The sequence below is a fragment of the Lupinus angustifolius genome, chromosome LG15, assembly GCF_001865875.1.
Source record: "Lupinus angustifolius cultivar Tanjil chromosome LG15, LupAngTanjil_v1.0, whole genome shotgun sequence".
NCBI classification, from domain to species: Eukaryota; Viridiplantae; Streptophyta; class Magnoliopsida; order Fabales; family Fabaceae; genus Lupinus; species Lupinus angustifolius.
The window spans coordinates 12,990,597-13,012,535 of record NC_032023.1 but is presented as its reverse complement, the minus strand read 5'-3'; the positions used below and the strand labels follow the sequence as shown (position 1 = coordinate 13,012,535).

At 33.1% G+C, this 21,939-nt stretch overlaps 4 protein-coding genes across 4 annotated transcripts; 2 read left to right on the top strand and 2 right to left on the bottom strand.

Moving 5' to 3' along the window:
* LOC109328194 lies at positions 607-2,776 on the top strand. The gene is made up of 2 exons (XM_019561538.1): positions 607-1,277; positions 1,865-2,776. The coding sequence occupies exons 1-2, from the start codon at positions 821-823 to the stop codon at positions 2,347-2,349; spliced, it is 942 nt and encodes a 313-aa protein (XP_019417083.1). The 5' UTR covers positions 607-820; the 3' UTR covers positions 2,350-2,776.
* On the bottom strand, positions 2,648-6,658 carry LOC109328193 (2-hydroxy-6-oxononadienedioate/2-hydroxy-6-oxononatrienedioate hydrolase). Its single transcript, XM_019561537.1, has 6 exons — positions 6,328-6,658; positions 4,983-5,463; positions 4,183-4,516; positions 3,732-3,830; positions 3,513-3,633; positions 2,648-3,208 (listed from the first exon to the last, which is right to left on the bottom strand). Exons 1-6 carry the CDS (start codon positions 6,503-6,505, stop codon positions 2,994-2,996), a joined length of 1,428 nt encoding a protein of 475 aa, XP_019417082.1. The 5' UTR covers positions 6,506-6,658; the 3' UTR covers positions 2,648-2,993.
* On the top strand, positions 9,002-11,998 carry LOC109328480 (quinone oxidoreductase-like protein 2 homolog). Its single transcript, XM_019561964.1, has 6 exons — positions 9,002-9,436; positions 9,538-9,646; positions 10,117-10,208; positions 10,374-10,632; positions 11,128-11,271; positions 11,703-11,998. The coding sequence occupies exons 1-6, from the start codon at positions 9,093-9,095 to the stop codon at positions 11,793-11,795; spliced, it is 1,041 nt and encodes a 346-aa protein (XP_019417509.1). The 5' UTR covers positions 9,002-9,092; the 3' UTR covers positions 11,796-11,998.
* On the bottom strand, positions 13,012-17,313 carry LOC109328479 (autophagy-related protein 18c-like). The gene is made up of 4 exons (XM_019561963.1): positions 16,428-17,313; positions 15,910-16,168; positions 15,176-15,299; positions 13,012-13,204 (listed from the first exon to the last, which is right to left on the bottom strand). Exons 1-4 carry the CDS (start codon positions 17,274-17,276, stop codon positions 13,129-13,131), a joined length of 1,308 nt encoding a protein of 435 aa, XP_019417508.1. The 5' UTR covers positions 17,277-17,313; the 3' UTR covers positions 13,012-13,128.

Genomic DNA, 21,939 nt, shown 5'->3' with positions numbered 1-21,939 from the left:
TATATATATATATATGCAATTTTATTAGGCTTTCCTTATTTTACTTCATGGGTATTATTCTTGATTGTTTTACAAAAATTAAGGAAATCATTGATTTTTTTTATTATGCTTCCTATTACACCGTTCTCAATTCATTTGACCCAACACAATTTCTGAACTGATTTTTTTAAATAAAAATTGGGTTGTTCACTTCCTCCAAGCAGCTTCCTACATGTTTTGATATTTGAATATTTTCTTTTCCATGTAGTAATGTTGGTATAATTTCTGTGGTGTATCCTTCAGATTAGTCTCTAATACCACTTGTTGGGAAATTTCATCAACAACTAAGGTGTTTTTTCCTTAGGCTAAGTAAAAGAAATATATAAATGGACTTGATACCATATCTTGACAAAAAATCTTAAAGTATTAGGACTATAGTTCCATTCACTTATATGTTCTTTAACTCATTCAAAAACTTCTTCATAATAACCAACACCATTTTCTACATACTTTATAATATGATTACAAAGTATGTTTAGAAAGGATATGGGATAGAGTGAAAATATCATATATATATTAATTTATGAAGCTTCCACCTTTGCATGAGGAGATTTCAATTAATTCCACAATGTAAGCACATTTAACAGATTCCTTTCTACCTCCTTATGCACTTAGCTGGAAAAGCATATAAGAGTTTTCTCACTAACAAAGTAAAGTAGCCCTTAAAATACCACAGAACACGTTTGCCTTATCTCTATTCCTGGCGCAACATACAGAAGCTTAAGGAGAAAACATCATACAAATTTCTAAAATCTCAATTTTGTTCATCTCTCTAATTTCTATGGGAGTTATCTGGGTGGAAGTGTGTTTGATATCTGCTCATGGAATCGAGCATTCAGCGTCGCTTTGGAAACGTCAATGGTTTGCTGTAGGGTGGATTGACCATAACAGCAAATATTGCACCAAAGTTGATGATTCTAGGAATCCAAATCCTGTTTGGAGAACCAAATTTGCCATTCCTGTCGATGACTCGGCACCAAACTTCCAAAATTTGGCACTGAATGTGGAAGTTTACAGTTTAGAACCAATATTCCTAACAGAAAAGCTTCAGGGCTCAGCAACTATTGTTCTCAAAGAGTTTCTTGTCAAGCAGGTAAAGAATTCTGAGGTCTCAAAGGCGAGGCATAAGGAAGTTCAGAGCTACCAACTACGAAAAACGAAATCCGGAAAACCAATTGGTTTCATTGATATTTCAATTCGTATTTTTGAGGAAAAGAAAGAGCAAAATTCCAAAACAGGTATATGATTACTTTGCAACCTAAAGACAACAGCAAACTTGCCTTTCAGCTTTGCTGTTGCTGTTCTTCTGCATTAAGCATATTTTGTTTCTCTCCTTCATTCACAGGTAGCATTTGTATAACGTATCATAATAGGATGAAACAAAACAATAGGACATGAGATAAAGTAGTAGAACATTTTGGTTTCACTAAAATTTGTGATCAAAGAGAACAATAACATAATATCTTGATCCATTCTAATCTACCTGTGTATGAAATGTTATATAGTCATAATATTTATACATACAGTTCAGGTCATTTTTACACTTCACTTGTTTGGAAAAATAAAGATAGGAAGTTTGTGTGTTGAAATGTGTTTTCTTTTTTTTATGTGCAAAATAAAGATAGAAAGTTGAGGTCATTTTTCTTGTCTCTTTTATTATGTAAAAAGGAACAATGATGTAAGATTTTTTATGTGCAAAATATCATTTCTAATTCCTGATAATTGGTGGCATAACTTAAATGGAAGCTGACAAGTTTGATTCAAGTTACCTCTGATCTTAAAAAATGCTTAACTTGATCTCAAGAAATCTAAGTTTGTTCCGTAGGTAGCAAGGAAGGAATGGTGCTCTTAGATCGTGGAAGAAATACCCAATTGACCATAAAGGGTGGATTAGAGCAAGGATACTCACAGCAGCAGCTTCAAGCTTCAATTCATCAACCAGAAAATCATCTACAAACAAAAACCCCTGACTATTCTGACCCATATGTGCGTGAACCAAGTTACCATGCAGCAGTTGGACCAAGCTACCACCAGCCATCTAGAACTAGAACAACTCTTCCATCCTCAAATGTTGGTTATATTCCAACTTTTCTCCCAAGAAATGATGACTTATCACCAGGCTTCACAGACATGGTGCGGTCAGGGGCAGGCACCCGGTGGAGGGGACCTCCAGGGTTCGCTGTAGGGCTAGGCGCTGGGGCATTAGCAGCTGGTGCTGTAATATTTGGTGATCATTTCATATCAGGATTTGATGTTCCTCCAGGCTTAGGAGATGCTAATCTTACTGAAGAAGATGATCCACCTTTCTGAACAATGACTTAAGAACCTTCTATAACTATATTTGGCAGTACCCAATGCACCAGTAAACTAGATATGCCCAATCCCAAAGGTTTCAATATTCTTGGGTTTCTGTTAAAGAAAATTCCAGGTGTCACTCATAGCTGAAAGATCAAGTTATTTTTATTATTTTTCTCTGTAAATTGCTATGTTTTTTATTTCTTCAATGAGAAGTTGCTAGCTTTAATGACTTGGTGATTATTTTAAGCACAGAAGGAACAAAAAAAAGATAACTTAATATTAAAATCAAATAGATAACAAATAAGTCTTGTTACACCTAAGGAGACATCCATGTTATAGGCCCAATAGTCAAGGGTATACTGGAGTTACATATGTTCTTCAAGTACTATATCACAGGCTAGCAGCAATTTAATGCATTTATAGGTCATTGTTACACCCCTAAAAAATTTGGGTCATTGCTTATTAGCTTTTTTCTTCCACTTCCAAGCTTTTCATTAGCTGTTTGACAGAGATCATTGTGCTTCATGAACTAAGTAAGATCATGACTCGTTACAGCTTCACTGCATCTTTCACCACCTGATAAACTGCATTAGTATCTGCCATATATTATATGGATCTTCTATGATGTAAAAAGGGATGCTTGAGTTGTTGAAATTTCACATTACAGATTGTAGATGCTGCTCAGTTGAATCTCCAACTAGTTTCCCTAGGAAGTTTTCAACAATTGAAATAAACTCCTCCACTTTTTCTTCATGGGGCAAATGACCACATTGCTTAATTACTTCAAACGATGCTCCTGGTATGGCTCGTGAAAGTCTCTCAGCATTCCATGAAGGGACTATTCTGTCAGTATCACCAGTGACAATCAAAACTGCCCATTCAAACAATTATAATCAATTAAGCTAAGTATTGAATTCAGGGTATCAATTATGCTAATTGAAAGAGATACATTATTCAACACTAAATCAGGAACAGCAACTAGGAAATGAACAAATAATTACATCATGAACCAAAAAATCAAAACTATGTGGTATGTGCCAATTGATTTGCTCAGTTAATAGAAAAGAAACTAGTAACATTGATTAGCGCTTGGCAGCTATATTCGGTCAACCAGATTTGATGTCATCACAAAAGTCCCTAATGGATTGAACACAATTAATGGATAAATATATTACCAGGACATGATATTTCATGAAGCCTTTGAGAAAGCGATGGCTTTGTTTTAGATTCCTCATCCAGAAGCAGTGCTGCAGTGTATTCCACCAGTGCCCTATCCCAATCGTTGGTCCTCAATGGCTGCATTCAGTGCCAGGTGAGCATTGACTATGAGTACAAGGGAGACAAAAAAGACAGTAGCGACAAAACAAGGAAATAGGAAATGACAGTGAGATTACCCTTGTATAACCACTAAGCACATGCTCAGAAACCAGTTTTGGGTCATACCACGCACTTCGAACAGCAGCAGTACCAAACTTATCAATTGCCATTCTTACCTGAGATTCATATGGACAAAGAGGCCATCAGCTAGGTTGTTTACCAAAATATCATGACAAATTATTGAGAGTGCAAGTTTGAAAATTACAGTCTACAAACAACCAAAAACGGTCGTCCAACACACACACATATATATATAGCGCACTACATGCACTTCAACTCTACAATTCATGCTAAGAACTGAGAAAATTTGGTTTGAAGGAATTGTACAGGATACCAACTCAATGGAGAGGTTTTCATGGGTTCAATGCAGTTGTATTTATTAACCCAACAATTTCTTGTTTCTCTTGGATTTTCCAATAATGACTGAACAAACTATTGCATTATCCATGAACAAGTTCTTTTCATTACCAGCATTATAGCTAGGGAAGAACGCAAGATAGCTGATAAAAATTTCCGATACAATGAGTTGAGCATAACTATCATCCCCTTCGTCATCTGTGTTATTGCCTCTGCAATGTGCTTGCTAATCTTGGACAACAACTTGTAAAGCCCAAAAATTGGATTTTTTGTGATAGAACTATTGTCTTCTTTTGTTTGGTTATCCTGTCCTGATTGATTTTCTTTAACACTTTTGGGTGTAGTAAGTGGAGCAAAAATTGCTGGGGCAACAAGGATCAGAGCAGCAACACGTTCCGGAGCTTCAAAATATGTATTAACTGCTACAAGTGAACCAGCTGAGTGCCTGAATTGTCATTTTGAATAATCTCAGCTTTTAAAAAGGGGGAAACAGTGGGTCAGAAACACATCTTTTGTTGTTAAACTTTAATAATTCAGTATCAATTATACATAACAAACTAAGACCTGACTTCACTGGAGAAAGAGGTTAAAATGAAGAAAAGGAAATAAAAGACCACTAGAAATATGTAAATCTTATTTACCTACAAGGGAAATTCATGATTCCATGTGACTAAAGTCTGATTCCTTATACCATGGCTACAACTTAAGAACGGAGACAATCATATTAATGCAACCATATGTGTAACAACTTGGACAATCAGATGTGTCGATACAATATATGTGCTTATTTGGCTGGCATCTTATAACTACCGTGGGAAGCATGCCACTACTTAGGTGGATGAAAATAACCTGATTCCTCAGGAAAAAACCATTTAACAAGACAGATAATAGAACATTCAGTATTCACATACCCCACTAAAATTGCTTTCTCGGCATTTAATAAACCCATAAAGTACAAGGTAGCAAGCACTGAAAATGCCATTGAATATGGATTTAGAGGCCTCGCGTCTCCTGCTCCTGCAAAACGATGGCTAGACAAATTTATCCTTGATGTCAATCCAAAGGCTGGCCTATCAAATGCAAGAACTTTAGAACCAGTGACCTCTGCCAAAGGCTTCATAACTTGTTTCCAAGAGAAAACTGAGGCTCCAAATCCATGTAACAGAATCATGGGAAAACCTAGCTTCTTGATTTGATCAGAAACAGTTTGGTTCTGTAACGAGTTTTGTGGTTGGGATACAGCATCATATATCTTGTGGTGTATTTGTACTCCTTTGAACTCACAAAAAGTACTGTCTAGATCAGCTAAAAGCTTTGGATCCACTAATTCGTCCTGATCTATGCCAGCTATTATTCTCTTTTTCTTCTTTGTTACCACACCCACCAACTGCTCTGAAGATACGGGGTTCAACAAAAAGCACTTGTATAAGTAACCAAGCAATAATAATGATTTTCCACAATGAAAACAATGTTGATTACAAGTGTTGGTTTTCCTTTCAGTTTTCTATTCACACACCATAATAATCTGCACATCATTTTGACATTGATCACCACATAATACAAGTTGATCAATAATACACCAATCACCACAAGCTGGTAGTCGATTATCATCATCAATCGGCAAAAAATATTGGGTCTCACTAACTAGTGTACTGATTAGAGGGTGAGTTTGACACAACAGTAAGGTTGTTGCTTAGTGACCATGATGTGACGGATTCAAATCCTGAAAACAGCTTTTCCGCTTGCAGGGGTAAGGCTACGTATATTTAACCTGAGCCTCGTGCAGTAGTGACTAGTGTACTGATTAAGAATCAAAGAGAGTTGAGTCTATGTTGGAAAACCAGATAAAGTATTTTTCGATGTGATTCCAATACAAACTTTTTTTAATCCCTTAATCAGTTTAGCAGTTGCCAAAAATATAGGTGGATCAGCCGTTATTTGCATGCTCATCACTATTGTAAAAGTGATGTGCATAATTGATGTACAAATATTCTTTTCCTTTCTCTTTTATTTTCCCAAACTACATACTCTGGAAGAGTGAAACCAAATCCAAATTCCAGAAAATGAAAGGGATTTTGATCATTGATAATTGAGATATATTTCATAACTCTTCCTTCTTTTCTCAACTACTTGATTGGTTCTTCCATGAAATAAAACAGAAATGAAAGACATGAATGAAATATGAAAAAGGAAATGAAAGTAATAACGTAGTTTGGTGAAGAAAAAGAAATTAAAAGATAAAGAAGACAAAGTTACCAGAATACTCATCACCCGAACCACTAACTGATGGAGCTGAAGAAGAAGAAGCAAATATAAGAGGGGAATGATACTTGTTTATGCGCCAAATATATGAATATCCACACTTGTTGTTACTGCAATGTGATGGTAAATAAGGAGGAAGGGCCAGGAACCCCAATTGCTCACAATTCAACATTTGAAGAACAAACCTCACAATTCTTCTCACAAGTGAGATTGAGTTTGTGTCAGTTCAAGCTTGTAATCTTCATTCACTTCATCAACTAAGTTAAGGATAAAATCACCAACAACCACAAACTGTGGTCGGTAGCAAGTAAAACAGGTATGCACTGGCATATAACATTAGCAACAGCATATTGGTTCACTGGTTAATACTCTCGTATATAAGATAATTACACACAAAATAAATTGGTTATTATATACTTTAGAGTCGAATATCTATAGTACCAAAGAAAATTAGACATTTATGTTAAATTTTGATATTTTAACTTATGGAGAAATGAACTTAGCTTTTATATTATTTTTAATAAAATATTAATGTAAAATATGTCATAAACATTTTCAAATCTTGTTTCATTTATTCTAGTAAAATATTAACGTGATCTATAAAAATATCACTACAGAGCTTATTTTTAGTCTAATAATAATTTAACATGTAACAAAATATGAAAAATGTTAACTTGATCTCAAAGGAATAATAGAAATTCATATTAAACTTTGATATTTCAACTTATGGAGAAATGAACTTAATTTTTGTATTCTTTTTTACAAAAATAATAATAATGTAGAACGTGTCGTAAATGTTTTAAAATCTCATTTCATCTATTCTAGTAAAATACCCAAAAAAAGGTAAAATATAAATGTGGTCTATAAAATTATCATTAAAACTTATTTAGTCTAATAATAATTTAACTTATTTTATATCTAGTCTAATATACAATATGTATGTAACAAAATATAAAAAATGTTAACTTAATCTAAAATGAATAGAGTAAATTATACTGACACTCCCAAGTTTTAATGAAATTACACAAACCATCCATAACTTTTTTAAATCAATACAAATCATCCCTATTTATACATATATATTACACTAACTTGGGGGAATGAAAAGTGCTACGCATCTAACCAAAACAAACTCAATCACTAAGGGTGTACTAGTAAAGCATATGCACATGTCTTTGCTGATAAAATTTGACTGAACAAACTTTATAACCGAGATATAAGTCTAATTTCTTAAACAAAAATAATGACGAATGTAATTAAATAAAACAAAATATGTTATATTGTGGAGACAAGTCCAAACAGTATAAACTTCATGTATATTCATTATTTTTTATTCGTTACAAACTACATCAATAAGTCTAAGGAGATGTTTAAATTACCCGCATATTATATTTTAACTAACCAAAATAAAGAATAAACATCGACTCTTATACTATTTGGACTTGTTTTCACAATATACGTATTTTGTTTGACTTAATTACACTTGTCACCATTTTTTATTTAAGAAATTACATTTATCTATCTTACATGGGTGGTCAGTGTAATGTATATATATAATTAGGGGATTTGAGTAGGTTTTAAAAAAGTCTAGGTAGTTTGTGTAATTTCACTAAAACTCAGGAGGTGTTAGTGTAATTTACTCAAATGAATATTATAAATTCATATTAAAATTTGATATTTTAACTTATGAAAAAATGAACTTAGTTTTTGTATTCTTTTTTGCAAAAACAAATAATTTAAAATATGTCATAAACATTTTAAAATCTCATTTAATTTATTCTAGTAAAATACCAAAAACTGTAAAATATCAACGTGGTTTTATAAAATTATCATGAGAAAGCTTATTTAGTCTAATAATAATTTAAGGTGTTTTATATTTAGTCTGATATACACTATGTATGTAATAAAATATAAAAAATGTTAACTTGATCTAAAAGGGATGTTAGAAATCTATATTAAAATTTGATATTTTAAGTTTTTAACTTAGAGAGAAATGAACTTTGTTTTTGTATTCTTTTTTGAAAAAAATGTAAAATATATCATAAACATTTTAAAATGTCATTTCATTAGTAAAATACCAAAAAAGGTAAAATATCAATGTGGTTTATAAAATTACCATTACAAAGCTTGTGTAGTCTAACTGACACCTGTGAATAGTATTTCACATTAGTGAACATGAGTTAATCTAACGTGATATCTCATGTGACAAATATTTGTAATCTCTAGTGGCAAAAAAATAAGTCCAAAATGAAAAGTTGTAATTTGCAAGGACCAACGATTGGGGATGAGTTTATTCTGATCCAACTTTGAACCTAAATTTTCATATATGAACTTGAACATAGTGAGACTAAAAAATAGATTATCATCCATGTCCATGTTGAGTTTTGGTAGCCTGAACCCATATTAAACCTAGGAGAAACATACTGTTTATCATTATAATACACCTCTTTTGTGTTTTAATGTTATACTATATATAATTTTATAATTTTGATATTTATTATATAAATTGAGTTTAATTTGATATATACTTTACTCTACCCAAATTAGGAATAAGTTATATGTTAATTTATCATCATACTTTGATTACTAAAATTGATTATAAAATAATAACAATATATATAATATTTAATTAAAAATAACAATATTTAAGTACCAAAATGATGGAGTGCGATGAAATTGAGGAACCAATTTTATAACGTGAACCTAAGATTAATACACATAGATTAGCAGATTATCGATCATCCTCAAGAGGGTAAGAAATGGAAGCTCTGGTGTGCAGAGAATTGGGCGATCCAACATTGTCTATTGAAGACAAGTCAAGCCCAATAATTGTATCGAAGAATCACCCAATCCCTCAACTCAATTCTCCCACTTCTGTAAGAGTCAGAGTCAAAGCCACAAGCTTGAATTTTGCCAATTATCTTCAGGTTTTGGGCAAGTACCAAGAGAAACCACCATTGCCATTCATCCCAGGATCTGATTTTTCTGGCTATGTTGATGCTGTTGGTCTCAAAGTTTCAAACTTTAAAGTTGGGGACCCTGTTTGTTCCTTCGCTGCTCTTGATTCTTTTGCTGAATTCATTGTTGTTGATGAGACCCAATTGTGAGATACCTTTAATTTGCTTTGTTTCTTAGATGAGTTATTTTGTTTTATACATAGTTTTTGGATTATTTTGTGTGTGTGTAAAGTTGTGAATTTTGAAGGTTTCAAGTGCCGGAAGGTTGTGATCTGGTTGCTGCTGGAGCACTTGCTGTAGCATCTGGCACTTCTCATGTTGCACTTGTTCATAGAGCTCAATTGAAGCCTGGTCAGGTATCTCAACATGCTTTAACATTTCCTCTGTGGTTAATGCTTACTTCACTTGTTGTTGGATAATGGTTATAGTGATGGTTTTAAATTGGGGAATTATGATTGCAGTCTGCGATTCTGATTGTGGCTGCAAATTTGCAATGTTGTGGATTTTCCGCAACCACGCCAGGACCACAATTGTAGTAAACACAGCATAGTCGTAACCACAATTTAAAACAAATAATCTCTGTGTGTCGGGATGATAGGATTGATATTTGGTTTTATTGTTTGGACTTTTTAAATGTTACAATTTGGGGTATGGACACAATGATATGAATCCAACTTATTATTTGCTACATTCCAATTCATTCCATCATAAAAATTCCAAACAGTGCTATGGTAACTTTGTCCTATTCGACTCCATTTCTTTCCTCCCTGCTCCGCCCATTATTAAATATCGATGATAGGTGGTTAATTGGGTGATGGAATTGTAGGTGTTGCTGGTTTTGGGTGCCGCAGGAGGTGTAGGCCTTGCAGCTGTGCAGATTGGAAAAGCATGTGATGCCATTGTCATTGCTGTTGCTAGGTTCTGAATTGTTTTATTATATTATATGGGTTGCATCATATGACATGATGTCATAAATCTTTTGTCTGTATTTCTGTATTTTATAGTTACTCCTATAGTCCTATGTACTTGGAATTAAGTACATTTGGGGTTGAGTCTTTTTTGTTTTGCATAATGTGGTTTCAGGGGAGCTGAAAAGGTGAAGCTTTTGAAATCGCTTGGTGTTGATCATGTGGTAGACTTGACCAGTGAAAATGTTATTCCTAGTGTCAAAGAGTTCCTCAAGACTAGAAAGCTTAAAGGGGTTGATGTGCTGTATGATCCGGTTGGAGGGAAGCTTACGAAAGAAAGTTTGAAGCTTCTCAACTGGGGAGCTAACATTCTGATAATTGGGTTTGCAAGTGGAGAAGTTCCGGTCATCCCTGTTAACATATCTCTTGTTAAGGTACACCTCGAATGAAGTTTCCGACTTTGAATTTACCATCTTACCTTTGTCTAACCTAATTTCCTTGCTCAATGGATTACTTAATACTTGTTCCTTGATCTGATAATGCTTAATTTATGCAGACTTTGAATTTAAAACCATATTTTGCATGAAATGATTTTAATATCATGTGGGATATGGAGAGAAACACACATGCAGTTGGAAAAAGGCCATCAACTTTAGTATATTAATGAAAGTGCTTAATCTGGTTTGCTTAGATACATAATATTTGCTAAAATGCTTAATGGAATTTTTAAACTTTCGAGTTTTTGGTTTTTCTGCTGCCTGCATTGCATATTTGCACTAATTCTGCATTTCACAAGTTCCTCTTAAGTGGTTATGATAAAATATAAACATGCACACAGATTATATATGTGAAGTGAGTATATTGGTATAAATTACTGGAATCCTTTATTTCTATGTTATGACTTCTCTTGCTTAAAATCATTGTATCAGAATTGGACAGTGCATGGTCTCTATTGGGGTAGCTATAGAATACATCGCCCGGCTGTTCTTGACGATTCTCTGAAGGAGCTACTATCTTGGTTGGCAAAAGGCTTGATTTCAATCCACATTTCTCATACTTATCGCTTGTCAGAGGTCAGAAGTTTTTCTGCAGCTGATCTATTAATTTTAACGTGTGAATCTCCTTTTCCTTTCTCTAATTCAATAATATCCTAAGAACTAACCTTAGTTAATGAGATTTCAGTACTGTTGTAACTTGTAAGCTTTTGAAGATTATATACATGTTCTTGCATTTCAGACATGAATATGACAAAGCATTTATCTAAATATTATTAACTAACATTAGACAAAAGTAAATATGATTATCTTGACATCAATGATAATAAATGCTTCTTAACCTATACCCTAAGGAGTCAGAATTAAGGGCACAGGTTAACAAATCATATTATTCATGAAAAATTTACATTTTTTGTATTCAGAAATATGTATCACTTGCTACAGTATTTTCCTCTGTTCATCATATATATTCACTGGGGGTGTGGTTTAACAATTTCTTATACTTGCAGGCCAATCTTGCCTTTACTGCTATCAGAGATAGGAAAGCAATAGGGAAGGTGATGATTGTTTTTGATGAAAAATCTACAAGGTCTAAGCTATGACACTGCCCAAATTCTGATGCATGCTTTAAGAATTTGTTCTTGGAACTCAAGCAATGAAGGTTTATCTTAGAGTCCAACATTTGTTAGTTGTAGAAGTGGAAAATAAAGGGAGCAATACTGCCAAAACTATTAAATAATCTTCTCCAGATCAATGTTCTCAGAATCTTCTTAATTATGAATTAAAATATTATACTTTTTGTCTAAATCACAAGTTCATTTATTTTTGGCATCTAATACTCATGAGAAATATTAAATGGTTGGAACCAAACTAATGTAAAAAAAATGGTGACAACAACTCTGATGAAAATCTTTAGTTTCTAAAATTGAATTTTGTCAAATATTAATACTGCTTGTGAAACAATGCTTCAACAATTCTCAACTCGTGTGCCATATTTGTGCTTCTCTTATGTCCTTGTGTGAGCCTTGCATTTTATATTAGATTGCTTAAAGTTGTTATATATTTTCGATGTAGTTGTGTAGTTTTTTTCTTGTTCTGTTTTGATTCTATCTGCCACTTTCTTGGTCACTTTTTTCAATTTTCAACAAAAACTTGTAATTTTGGTATCACTGAGTTCAAAATAATTGATGTACAAAATTAACTCAAGTATTCTTCTGATTAAACAAATGCTAAATGAGTTTTAAGTTATAAAACTAATTGAAAAATAATTTAAGAGATCGACTTGAAAATAAATAATTTCAAAGAACAAGAAAATACTTCAAAGACAATCAAATAATTTTGTTCGAGTGACCCATTCAGTACCACTTTTCCTTCAAAAATTGTACTAACCCCAAAACTATCCTTTTTTTCTTAAATAGAAAAACAAAAAACCCCTGGTATCCTTAATTTGACATCCCAGGTCTTATAGATCCATTACGGCAATAAAAATCACACTTTCTTGAGTTTAATATCTATGCACAACTGATGTAAGAATTTTTTATATTGTCAATATATCGTATATTGTTCATGTATTAATCATCACTGGATGATGTCAACGAAACCAGTGACTTTGATACATGTATCAGTAAAAGAGTGATATAATTGTACCCATGTAATGTAACATGACTGAAAACTCCAACAATTCCCACAGGATGGTGTTAGATATTCAACAAGTTTATTTACAAATTACAAAGCAGCTTTTGCACTCAGTATTCATCCTTTCAATTTCATTTGCTCTTTTCCCAAATATACAACAAAATAATAGACAACAATGAATTTCAAGGTCCTCCAATATGAGGGAATCATGTCATATTTACACATAATGAGAAGAGTTTATTGCCTGGTGCTGGACACAACATATTTACCTTTCTTGAGAAGAGGTCACTGTTTGGTACCTTATCTTAGAAAACGAACATATTCCTGCTGCACCATCTCTCCACCATGCACTGGATCAAAGCTGCATTTGTAGAAACTGATATCACAGAAAAGGAGAGCAGAGGTGTGAGGATGCGGACAATAATGAGAACCAAGTTCCATAAGTACTAGAGAAGTCACATACATTTCAAAAAACTACTTTTCAAGCTAAGGGAATTGTAACATGCAAATACGCAGTCAAGTACAGAGGTAGGAGGGTGAAGGGAAATAAAACAAATTATATAGAAAGAATGACTATAAAAGAAGCTACTGAAACCTTCTCCGCCTTTAAAAGTATAGCATATGTATACATATTTGGAAATCCACTGAGTTCAATAACAGATGCACAAGCTCCCACCTAGTGGGTATAGGGATGGTAGACATATACAGTCATACATTCGCAAGCGAAAAATGTTATTTTTAGGATTTGAATTTATAGCCTCCAGGTCAAAAGACAAATAACCTTACGGGTGTGCTCACCATTTAATTCATTTTAAGTGCAATATACTTTAAAAATATAAGTAAATGTCAAATTAAATTAGGACTTAAGAAATTCTGCTTTATTTTAAATTTAGTATGCATGTTCATCACAATAATATTGCATGATTCAGTAGTAGGAGGATACGATGAATACCTACTAAGGGAGGGAGGTGAGTATGGAGGAAGATATTGGCACTATTTCTCCTTCTTCCTAGGTGCTTTAGATGAAGGTGAAGTTTTGCTGCTTCTCAGACCCCTTTGTTTCCTTGTCTTTCTATTTTAATTTTGTTATTTAATTAAACATTAAACAAATTCTAATTTAAAATTTAAACCATTCATTTATGTTAATGACACATGTCTATGATCTATGTTTTATTTACCACTCCAGGTTGCCTTATATATCGAGTTGGGATTCTCTCCATTATTGGAAAGAGAAGTGTTATTTTCACACTTAGTTTGATGGATAAAAATGGCATTGTAAGTGTAAATAAAATGATATAATTATCATTTATTTTTTGTCTTGTTTTACACAACACTTCCTTCTCCGTTACCGAAGAGTAGTCTAACTCCTATATATATCATATCAACTGAAAGAGTTACTGTTATGCAGAGGTGAAGGAATTATTTTTAACCCTTCAATGAGAATGTCACGTGCCTCTCCTTTTCCTCCAAATCAGTACCTCCTCTCTGACCATTGCCCACCATCATAGCAGCAAGTAAACCCTGCCAGAATGCTTGATGACGAACCAACACCACTCAAGAGCTAAGATCCTATGGGCCTGTTTGTAAGTTGGGTTTTGGAGGGGAAGAAATGAAAAAAATACTCTTGTGAGATGACTCTAAAGTCTTCCATTTCCCTTCCTTCTCCTCCAAAACCCAACTCGCAAACGAACCTTAATGGTTTCTTTTTCATTTTGTTCCTCACCACCCATTTCCAAGGAACCTCAAAGCTTCCCCTCCACCCATCAACCAACACATACTGGTCTTCTTGGTTGTTGACGCGAAGCTTGCCAAGCAGAGAAGTATAGAGCAAAGAGTTTGACAACATGGAGAATGGTTGGGGCAAAGTTAACCTTGGATATTACATATTGGAGCTGGCCAAAGCAACATAGCAGCAGTGTTGTAGAAAGATTGGGAATGTTGAAGCTGTTGGTAGCGGTCTGCTCAGGTGTTGCAGTGGTCAGAGAGAAAGGCTCTGTTTTGGAATGAAAAGAGAATGCCCAAAGACTTTTTTATTGGGTGCAATAAAATCAGCCATGCATTTGATCAAAGGGCTTAAAATAACTCCTAATCTTTCACCTACAAATAATTTTATCACTTGATATGCCCCCTGTATACATAATCTAAATTAGCCGTTATTATCAACACACATGCGTCATCCTTAAAAAAAAATTGGACATGAACAACCACGTGTCGCTTTAAGATATTATGTTTACCTCAATTCTGTTTGAAAATTTTAAAGATCAGCGGATCGATTTTAGTGGGAAAAAGGGCAAAACACCTAACTGGGAAGTCCAAATAACAGTAAGATGATGATAGATACACATACCTCCCATCCATGCCAACAATCATGACAGAGTTCAGAGATCCAAATGCCACAATGAATTGTGTGTTTCCAGGTAAATGGAGCTGTGCAAATGACCATTCTGAGCTAAAATATTTTCGTAAAATCCCTACAATGTTGTCAATGAAGAACGGTAAGCAAAAAACAAACAGATAATGATCATAAATATTATGCAATTTCCCATCTTAAAGTAAGCTTCAGAACCATGAGATGATTTAGATTTTAGAAAAAATAAACTGCACACTCTTCAAAAAGATGATGTTGAAAAAGTAATACTTATGCAAGGACATGAATCAGAAAAAAACTACTGCTATGTGGAGAAAACATTTCATGTATCCCTGCACAAATTCATTGGTAAATTATCTGATGGAGCAGAAGAAAATTGAATTTTGTGTCATATATCTAGAGTCACTCTTCAAAAAGGAATGAACAATTTGAGCAGGGCCAACATGCACACACAGCCCATCTTGGGGACTGGGGAGGCGGCGATCATTTTCATGCATGTGCACATTTTATACTAAGCACTCAGATAAATGACTAGATGAGAATCATGTGATGCCATCAAGTTTTCTAAATCTATATAAAGGCCCATGAATCATCGTTTAAACACACAGAAAATGTAGCTTTGAAGTGGACAAAATTATTGAAACTCTAAATTATGATAATTCCACTTTCCTAGTGCTAGGCAGTCAGCATTACACATAAGAAAAGGTGTTTACCTCTCATGAAAGATAACAATGAATTGGGGTTGGCACCAGTATTTGGAGAAACCAAGGGATCTATAGAAGTTGAAGAATTTTGATGAAACAGTGCAGGTCCTTGAGGAGAGTTTGGATGTGTGATGCTATCCAACCCAGAAACTCTCACTTTCAGGCTGAATATATGAACAGTTCCTTTGTCACTTGATGCTGCCAACCACTGGACATTTGGAGACAGAGCTATACTGTTGATTTCAGCCCTATTTACTCCTCTTCTTACCTAAAGAAATGTGAAAATAAAATAAATATTTTGATAAAGATGATGAGACCAAATCCCGCTGGGGAAAAGTTCTACTTCAGAATTTTTGCTGACAACAAATGAATATTGAGGTGTAAAAGCTTCTTTTCAGAAACAATGTAAAACATTATCGTTGGAAGTAAACTTCAAGTCCATCCATCTTATACTATGATGATGTTAAAGTTAAATTTCTCAAGATAATGACTATCATAATAATTAAATTCATCGTGTAGCAACCTACTTCTTGCAAACGAGACCCATCCATTGTATTGAAGATTCTAATCAAAGTTCCCTTTACACTAGCAGTTGCAAGAAGTAGCCCATCCATTGTCAGCATGAAGCATGCAATTTGAGAATCATGAGCATTGATTAATTTTGTCACATTGAGTCCAAAGTGTTCAACTCGAACCTGTCCTTTGTGAAGACCTGGACAAGCCAAAACAAATGTATTTGAATGGTGTGAAAGACAGCACAACCCCCTAGGGTTTGCCAGAGTCTCAATCTGATGAAGAAGCTTTAGATCCATAAAGTTGTAAACATATATCTTGTGCTTAAGAACAATAACAATTCCATCACGTCTTAATTTCACCCCATGAACTTCAGAACGAAATGTAAATTCAGCAATGGACCTGCTTTGATGATCATCCCAAATCAAAACTTTATTTGGCGGATAACTGGAATTGGCTGCAGCGCCAACAAGAGCTAGAATGTTGCAGCGGAACAGCATCTCTACAAATTTAAACCCTCCGTTTTTTAACTCACGTCTGAAAATTTCTTTGAAAGGTTCACAATTATAGATATGAAAGCCATGACTTGTGCCGGCAGCAAAGCAACCATAGTCCTGATTCCATGATATTGAGAATAAGTCTGTTTCATCATATTCATTCATATCAGCATTGGGCCCGGAAAAACAAGAAGAAGCCCGAATACCAGGGGATTCAAAACTTCCAAAGCTTGAAGGTGGGAATATTCTGTCAGATGATGAAACGGATGAACTCATACGAGACGAGAGTGCACCTGTCAGCATTTGCTTCACTAGATAACCACAGTTGACGAGGCCACTCGCTATGAAGCACGGATAGTGATACATGTGTCGGATACGATAAGTATCCGATACATGGACACTCATTTTTCTTGTTCTAAAACACAGGATACCATACGTTCAGGGGTACACGTATAAAATAATAAAAACACATAAAATATGAAAATCATAAGTGTAAATCAAAATATCTAAAGTAAAAAATATAATGGAAATTTAAAATCATTCCATCCATAACAAATCTATCTTATTTTATTTTAATGAAAACGAATATATCATAAAATCATTATCCTCTGGAACAAATCTATCTTATCATATTTTAATGAAAACAAATCTATCTTATCTTGTTTTATTGGAAACGAATTTATCTTATTCTGTTTTATTGGAAACGAATCTATATATCCTATACTTTACTGAAAACGAATTCATACATACTATATTTTATTCAAAACGAATCGGATACATATCTTAATATTTATTTTATTTTATTTTTTTAATTTTTGGATACTCTATGAATACATATCCTTCGCGAATCTGAGTGTATCCGTGTCGGACACTGACACGTGAAAGTATTTGACTAATCCGTGCTTCAGAGAACGAGGTATAAAGTACAGTGCTATAAGGTGATTTCTGTCATAAGAAATGAGAAAAATTCATTCATATTGCTTGAAACGCTATTAATTAGACTGGAATTAATCGAATAATAATACCACACATACATAGTAAGCTTTAGCCTGTTTCAGTCTCCACACCACAATCAGAATTTGAGTATAGACAGTTAAAATTCATTGCTTGGTCACTATTCATGTCTTTTTGGTCCTACTAATTCTACAACTTATGTGTTTTCATGCATCAGTTCCAGCATTACCAAAACAAGTCCCTAAATCATGGACATTACTGAAACTCAACCTAAGATTCCCAATTCATCATACTTTTCTAAGCAACTGTCTCTGATGCCCTTCAAAGTTCAAAAAGATTAATCATTTAAATGGTGTAGAAACAGCAATTTCGAGGCCGTGTAGCAAAAAGCCAACATGCCCATAAAGCAACCTCATTAAAAATGAAAAATCAAAACCAACCTTTCAATCACTAAACATAAGCTGATAACAGATTTATTCCCATCATAGCCATTGTTACTTCCCAATTCCTATACTGCTCTCCAATCCCTACTCATACAAAGTTTGTTGAAAACCAACATTATGCAGTTAAGTTGTAAATAAGTTATTCCCACCCAAGAAAACTACTTATTATAAGTGTCTACTAATGATATTCATCATATTTATATCTTCATAACTATGCAACAAATGGCATTAATGTGATTTATGCAAGAGGCTACCAGGGGAAGCAATCACTCAGGCCAAAAAACAGAAAATTCAAACTCTTCCCAGCAACGGTTCTTTATGTCACCAATCCTGCATATATATCTCATGATCAGAAGTTTCAAAATAGGGGGAAAATCCAATATTTTCTTTTTATGCTGAGAGAAAAGATTCAAACTTTAACTCCGAAATCAAGTTTAATCAACAACCGAAACAGTAATTGACGAGAATTTAGACGTGGAAGTCAAAATTAGCGAATTGAGAAGCTTCTTTGGAAAAAATAAAATTGAAAGACGAAAATTGAAATTTCCAATATTGGGTATCTGACAAAATGGACCCTCGTATCATAAAGATAAAAAAGAAAATAAATTGAATAATATTACATATATATATATATATATATATATATACATATATATTGGAAAGGTTGAAAATTAGAAAGGAAAGATTGCGAATCGAGTTACATGCAAAATATTTGATATGTTGTTACCGAGAGCGAAGATGTTGGGATAACATCTGAGTCACTCTAACATGATCATGTATAATCGATATTTCGAGGTAAGAACGTGATGAAGACGTTCTGATTAGTAGAATCTCTCTGTTTTTCTTTATCTATTCTTGTTTCTCAATCAATTTGTTTTGTACCCTTCTTCCAAATTCATTAGTTATCTTCCCTGTTTTTCTTTGAAGTCTTAAGGATCAAAATTCAACTAATTGTGACAAGATTTCAAGAATTAATGTACCAATCTTTTATGAATATATTATATAATTTTTTAAAGTTATATAAATTTAATATGTATACACTGTACATCGATAATATAAGTATTTTTTATAATATCAACAAATTTCTACCATTCATGTATAAACTATCATTGATTCTACAAAAACGAAATACAGGTCATTGATTGATGAAATCTGACAGTTACTTGCATAGATTTTAAACTTAAGTTATATTATAACACAATAAGAAATCTTGAATTCCCGTTTCTGATAATCTAAATATTGTTAATATTTGCTGGGAGAGTTTTATCATTTATAATAGATAAGCATATTGGACACATATATAATTGCATATTTATTTTTGATTTTGGGAATTAACAAACAAGAGCAAAGTATAAAATGATATACAGAAGAAGGGAGAAAAGTCAGCAAAAAAGAGTAATTGCATTGTTATACCTATATATAAATAACTTCTTCAATCCAAACAAAAGTAAACCAACAAACTAAGCAATGGAATTGACAAAATTCACAAGTGATAAAATAAAATGTGAGCAAGAGTTTTATTTATAGATTATAAGTCAAGCCTATTATATACTTTTTATAATGTCTCTTAGAGAGATAAAATTAATGACAATTAATTAGAGCAATTGTGTTTTATTTGTTATTGCTCGAACAATGAGAGTGAACTCAAAATCAAACGAGTGAAGAATCACACAAGTGCTAGACATCAGATGTAGACTAGTGTTGGACGTTGATGTTATTGAGCGTGTATGTACACACTACACAGTTGTGGATTTTATTTTGTGCATTCAATTGTAGATTTTAATGTGCATTGCTTTAAGATAAATGTGTAACTTATGAAATGTTCCATTGATTCACCTCCTTTGTGTGGCAATTGGGCTATATAAAATACACAGATTCATAATAGAAAAACGATGATAAGAAGTCCAAAACAATTCCTAATGCATAAAATAAAAAGCACGACAATAACATTATAGTGAATGTGTATATTTGAGCGATTTTCATCATACAATATAACATTGTATAAGAAAGATGTGATTGTTCTACCATGGGGCGACCAGGACTTTTACTTGCACAATTAAAGGCAGTACCACAAATGTATTAAAGAGAGAAAATAGTATGTAACTTTACCGAATGGCAACATCACATATATATTCAGAAACAACTTTATACATTCACATATAGCAATATTTTGTAACACTTATTTTGGATGTCTTTTTACACTAAACATTGCTTTTTTAACCTGTGAGGGAAATAGAGTACATCAATTTTTAATCTGCTATCAAATACATGTGAAAGAGTGCAATGTGAATATATTGGTCCTCCTTATATGGACAAATATCTTTGAGACGATGAAGAACAACCTTATGTATTGATAATTTGAAAGTTTTAGTTGGTAGTGGCTTTTTAAGACTAGATCATAACTTGAACAAATTTGTTGAACCTTTATACTTTATACCACCATTGTATGGTTAGAAAAATAATAACCCACATTTGCATAACCATTTAGGTCTGAGTTAGATACATTCAGTTAAAACAAAATCATATCAATGATACCGGATAGTGAATTATATACTTACTTCCATTCCAAATTTCCAATATCTTCATATCTTGTAGGTAAGGAAATATATTAGTTATCCTCTTTCCATTAGCAGCAATATAACAACAATTAGATACGCAATAATTGTTATTAATTAATACAAGTTACCGCAATACTTGTCTTCCATAATTTAACATATAAGCAAGGTGAGGCCCAAATTAGTTATCTACACTTCCTAGCTACTAACCAATCACTTTTTAACCTTATTTGTATTTACAAAATTAAGATTAATTAATGAGGAGTCTGAATAACATATATACAAAGCAAGTCCAAATCTCATGCAACAATTTAATAGTGAGAGAAATAGTGCAGAAACAGTCTTAAAATGGTAAACAAGAAAAAGAGAATAGGGTTTTGAATATCAGAATAAAGTATATAGTGATATAAGAAAATAAGTTATCTCTTACCGCTATTAAAATTATGACATGTGTCATGTTTAATCATTTTCTATAAAAATATTTCTAAAACTAAACAAAATAATACACATGTTATATTTTTACTGGTTGTAAAACATATGAAATTATTGCCTTAAAATTTTAATTCAAAACCTAATATCTCACTTATAAGTTGACCTTCACACTCTCATGGCCCAGTAACACTGGGATTCCTAAGTCCCTAACAAGTCCAACAAGTAATATTAGAATAACTTTGGTTCAAGACTCCATTTTTGTGTCTTTAGTAAGCGTATTTCCAGCAATTGCAATGGTTGCCTTCACTTTCACATGGTTCAGTGACATTGGACATGTTGATTAATATGACTCATAATTTGTTGTGTTTCTATTTATTAGGAAACAATAAGTATTCATTAGGAAATAAAGAGTCAATATGACAATTAGAAATATTTCACCTACAATGTTAGAGCACTTATGTGACTCATTATGCTATTCATGTAGAAATTTATTTTTCTGCATCAGTTTTCTTTTCCATGGTGTATAAATCATGTATCTTGTTGATGAATAAGATAATGCCTTCTATATAATACATTTCCTCTCTGCACTTTTGTTTGCTACATAACCAACAAATTGGTATCTAGAGCTATATCTTGAGGGATTTG

Bases quoted from the DNA above. Each gene is read 5' to 3' on its own strand.
- LOC109328194 (XM_019561538.1), top strand. From the start codon at position 821: ATGGGAGTTATCTGGGTGGAAGTGTGTTTGATATCTGCTCATGGAATC. The intron at 1,278-1,864 runs GTATATGATTAC...TTTGTTCCGTAG, and splicing joins AGAGCAAAATTCCAAAACAG to GTAGCAAGGAAGGAATGGTG.
- LOC109328193 (XM_019561537.1), bottom strand. From the start codon at position 6,505: ATGTTGAATTGTGAGCAATTGGGGTTCCTGGCCCTTCCTCCTTATTTA. The intron at 5,464-6,327 runs GTAACTTTGTCT...CCGTATCTTCAG, and splicing joins TTCGGGTGATGAGTATTCTG to AGCAGTTGGTGGGTGTGGTA. The intron at 3,209-3,512 runs GTAATATATTTA...TTGAATGGGCAG, and splicing joins TCATGAAATATCATGTCCTG to TTTTGATTGTCACTGGTGAT.
- LOC109328480 (XM_019561964.1), top strand. From the start codon at position 9,093: ATGGAAGCTCTGGTGTGCAGAGAATTGGGCGATCCAACATTGTCTATT. The intron at 9,437-9,537 runs GTGAGATACCTT...TGAATTTTGAAG, and splicing joins GTTGTTGATGAGACCCAATT to GTTTCAAGTGCCGGAAGGTT. The intron at 11,272-11,702 runs GTCAGAAGTTTT...TTATACTTGCAG, and splicing joins ATACTTATCGCTTGTCAGAG to GCCAATCTTGCCTTTACTGC.
- LOC109328479 (XM_019561963.1), bottom strand. From the start codon at position 17,276: ATGTATCACTATCCGTGCTTCATAGCGAGTGGCCTCGTCAACTGTGGT. The intron at 16,169-16,427 runs GTAGGTTGCTAC...ACATTTCTTTAG, and splicing joins ATGGGTCTCGTTTGCAAGAA to GTAAGAAGAGGAGTAAATAG. The intron at 15,300-15,909 runs GTAAACACCTTT...ACAACATTGTAG, and splicing joins ATTGTTATCTTTCATGAGAG to GGATTTTACGAAAATATTTT.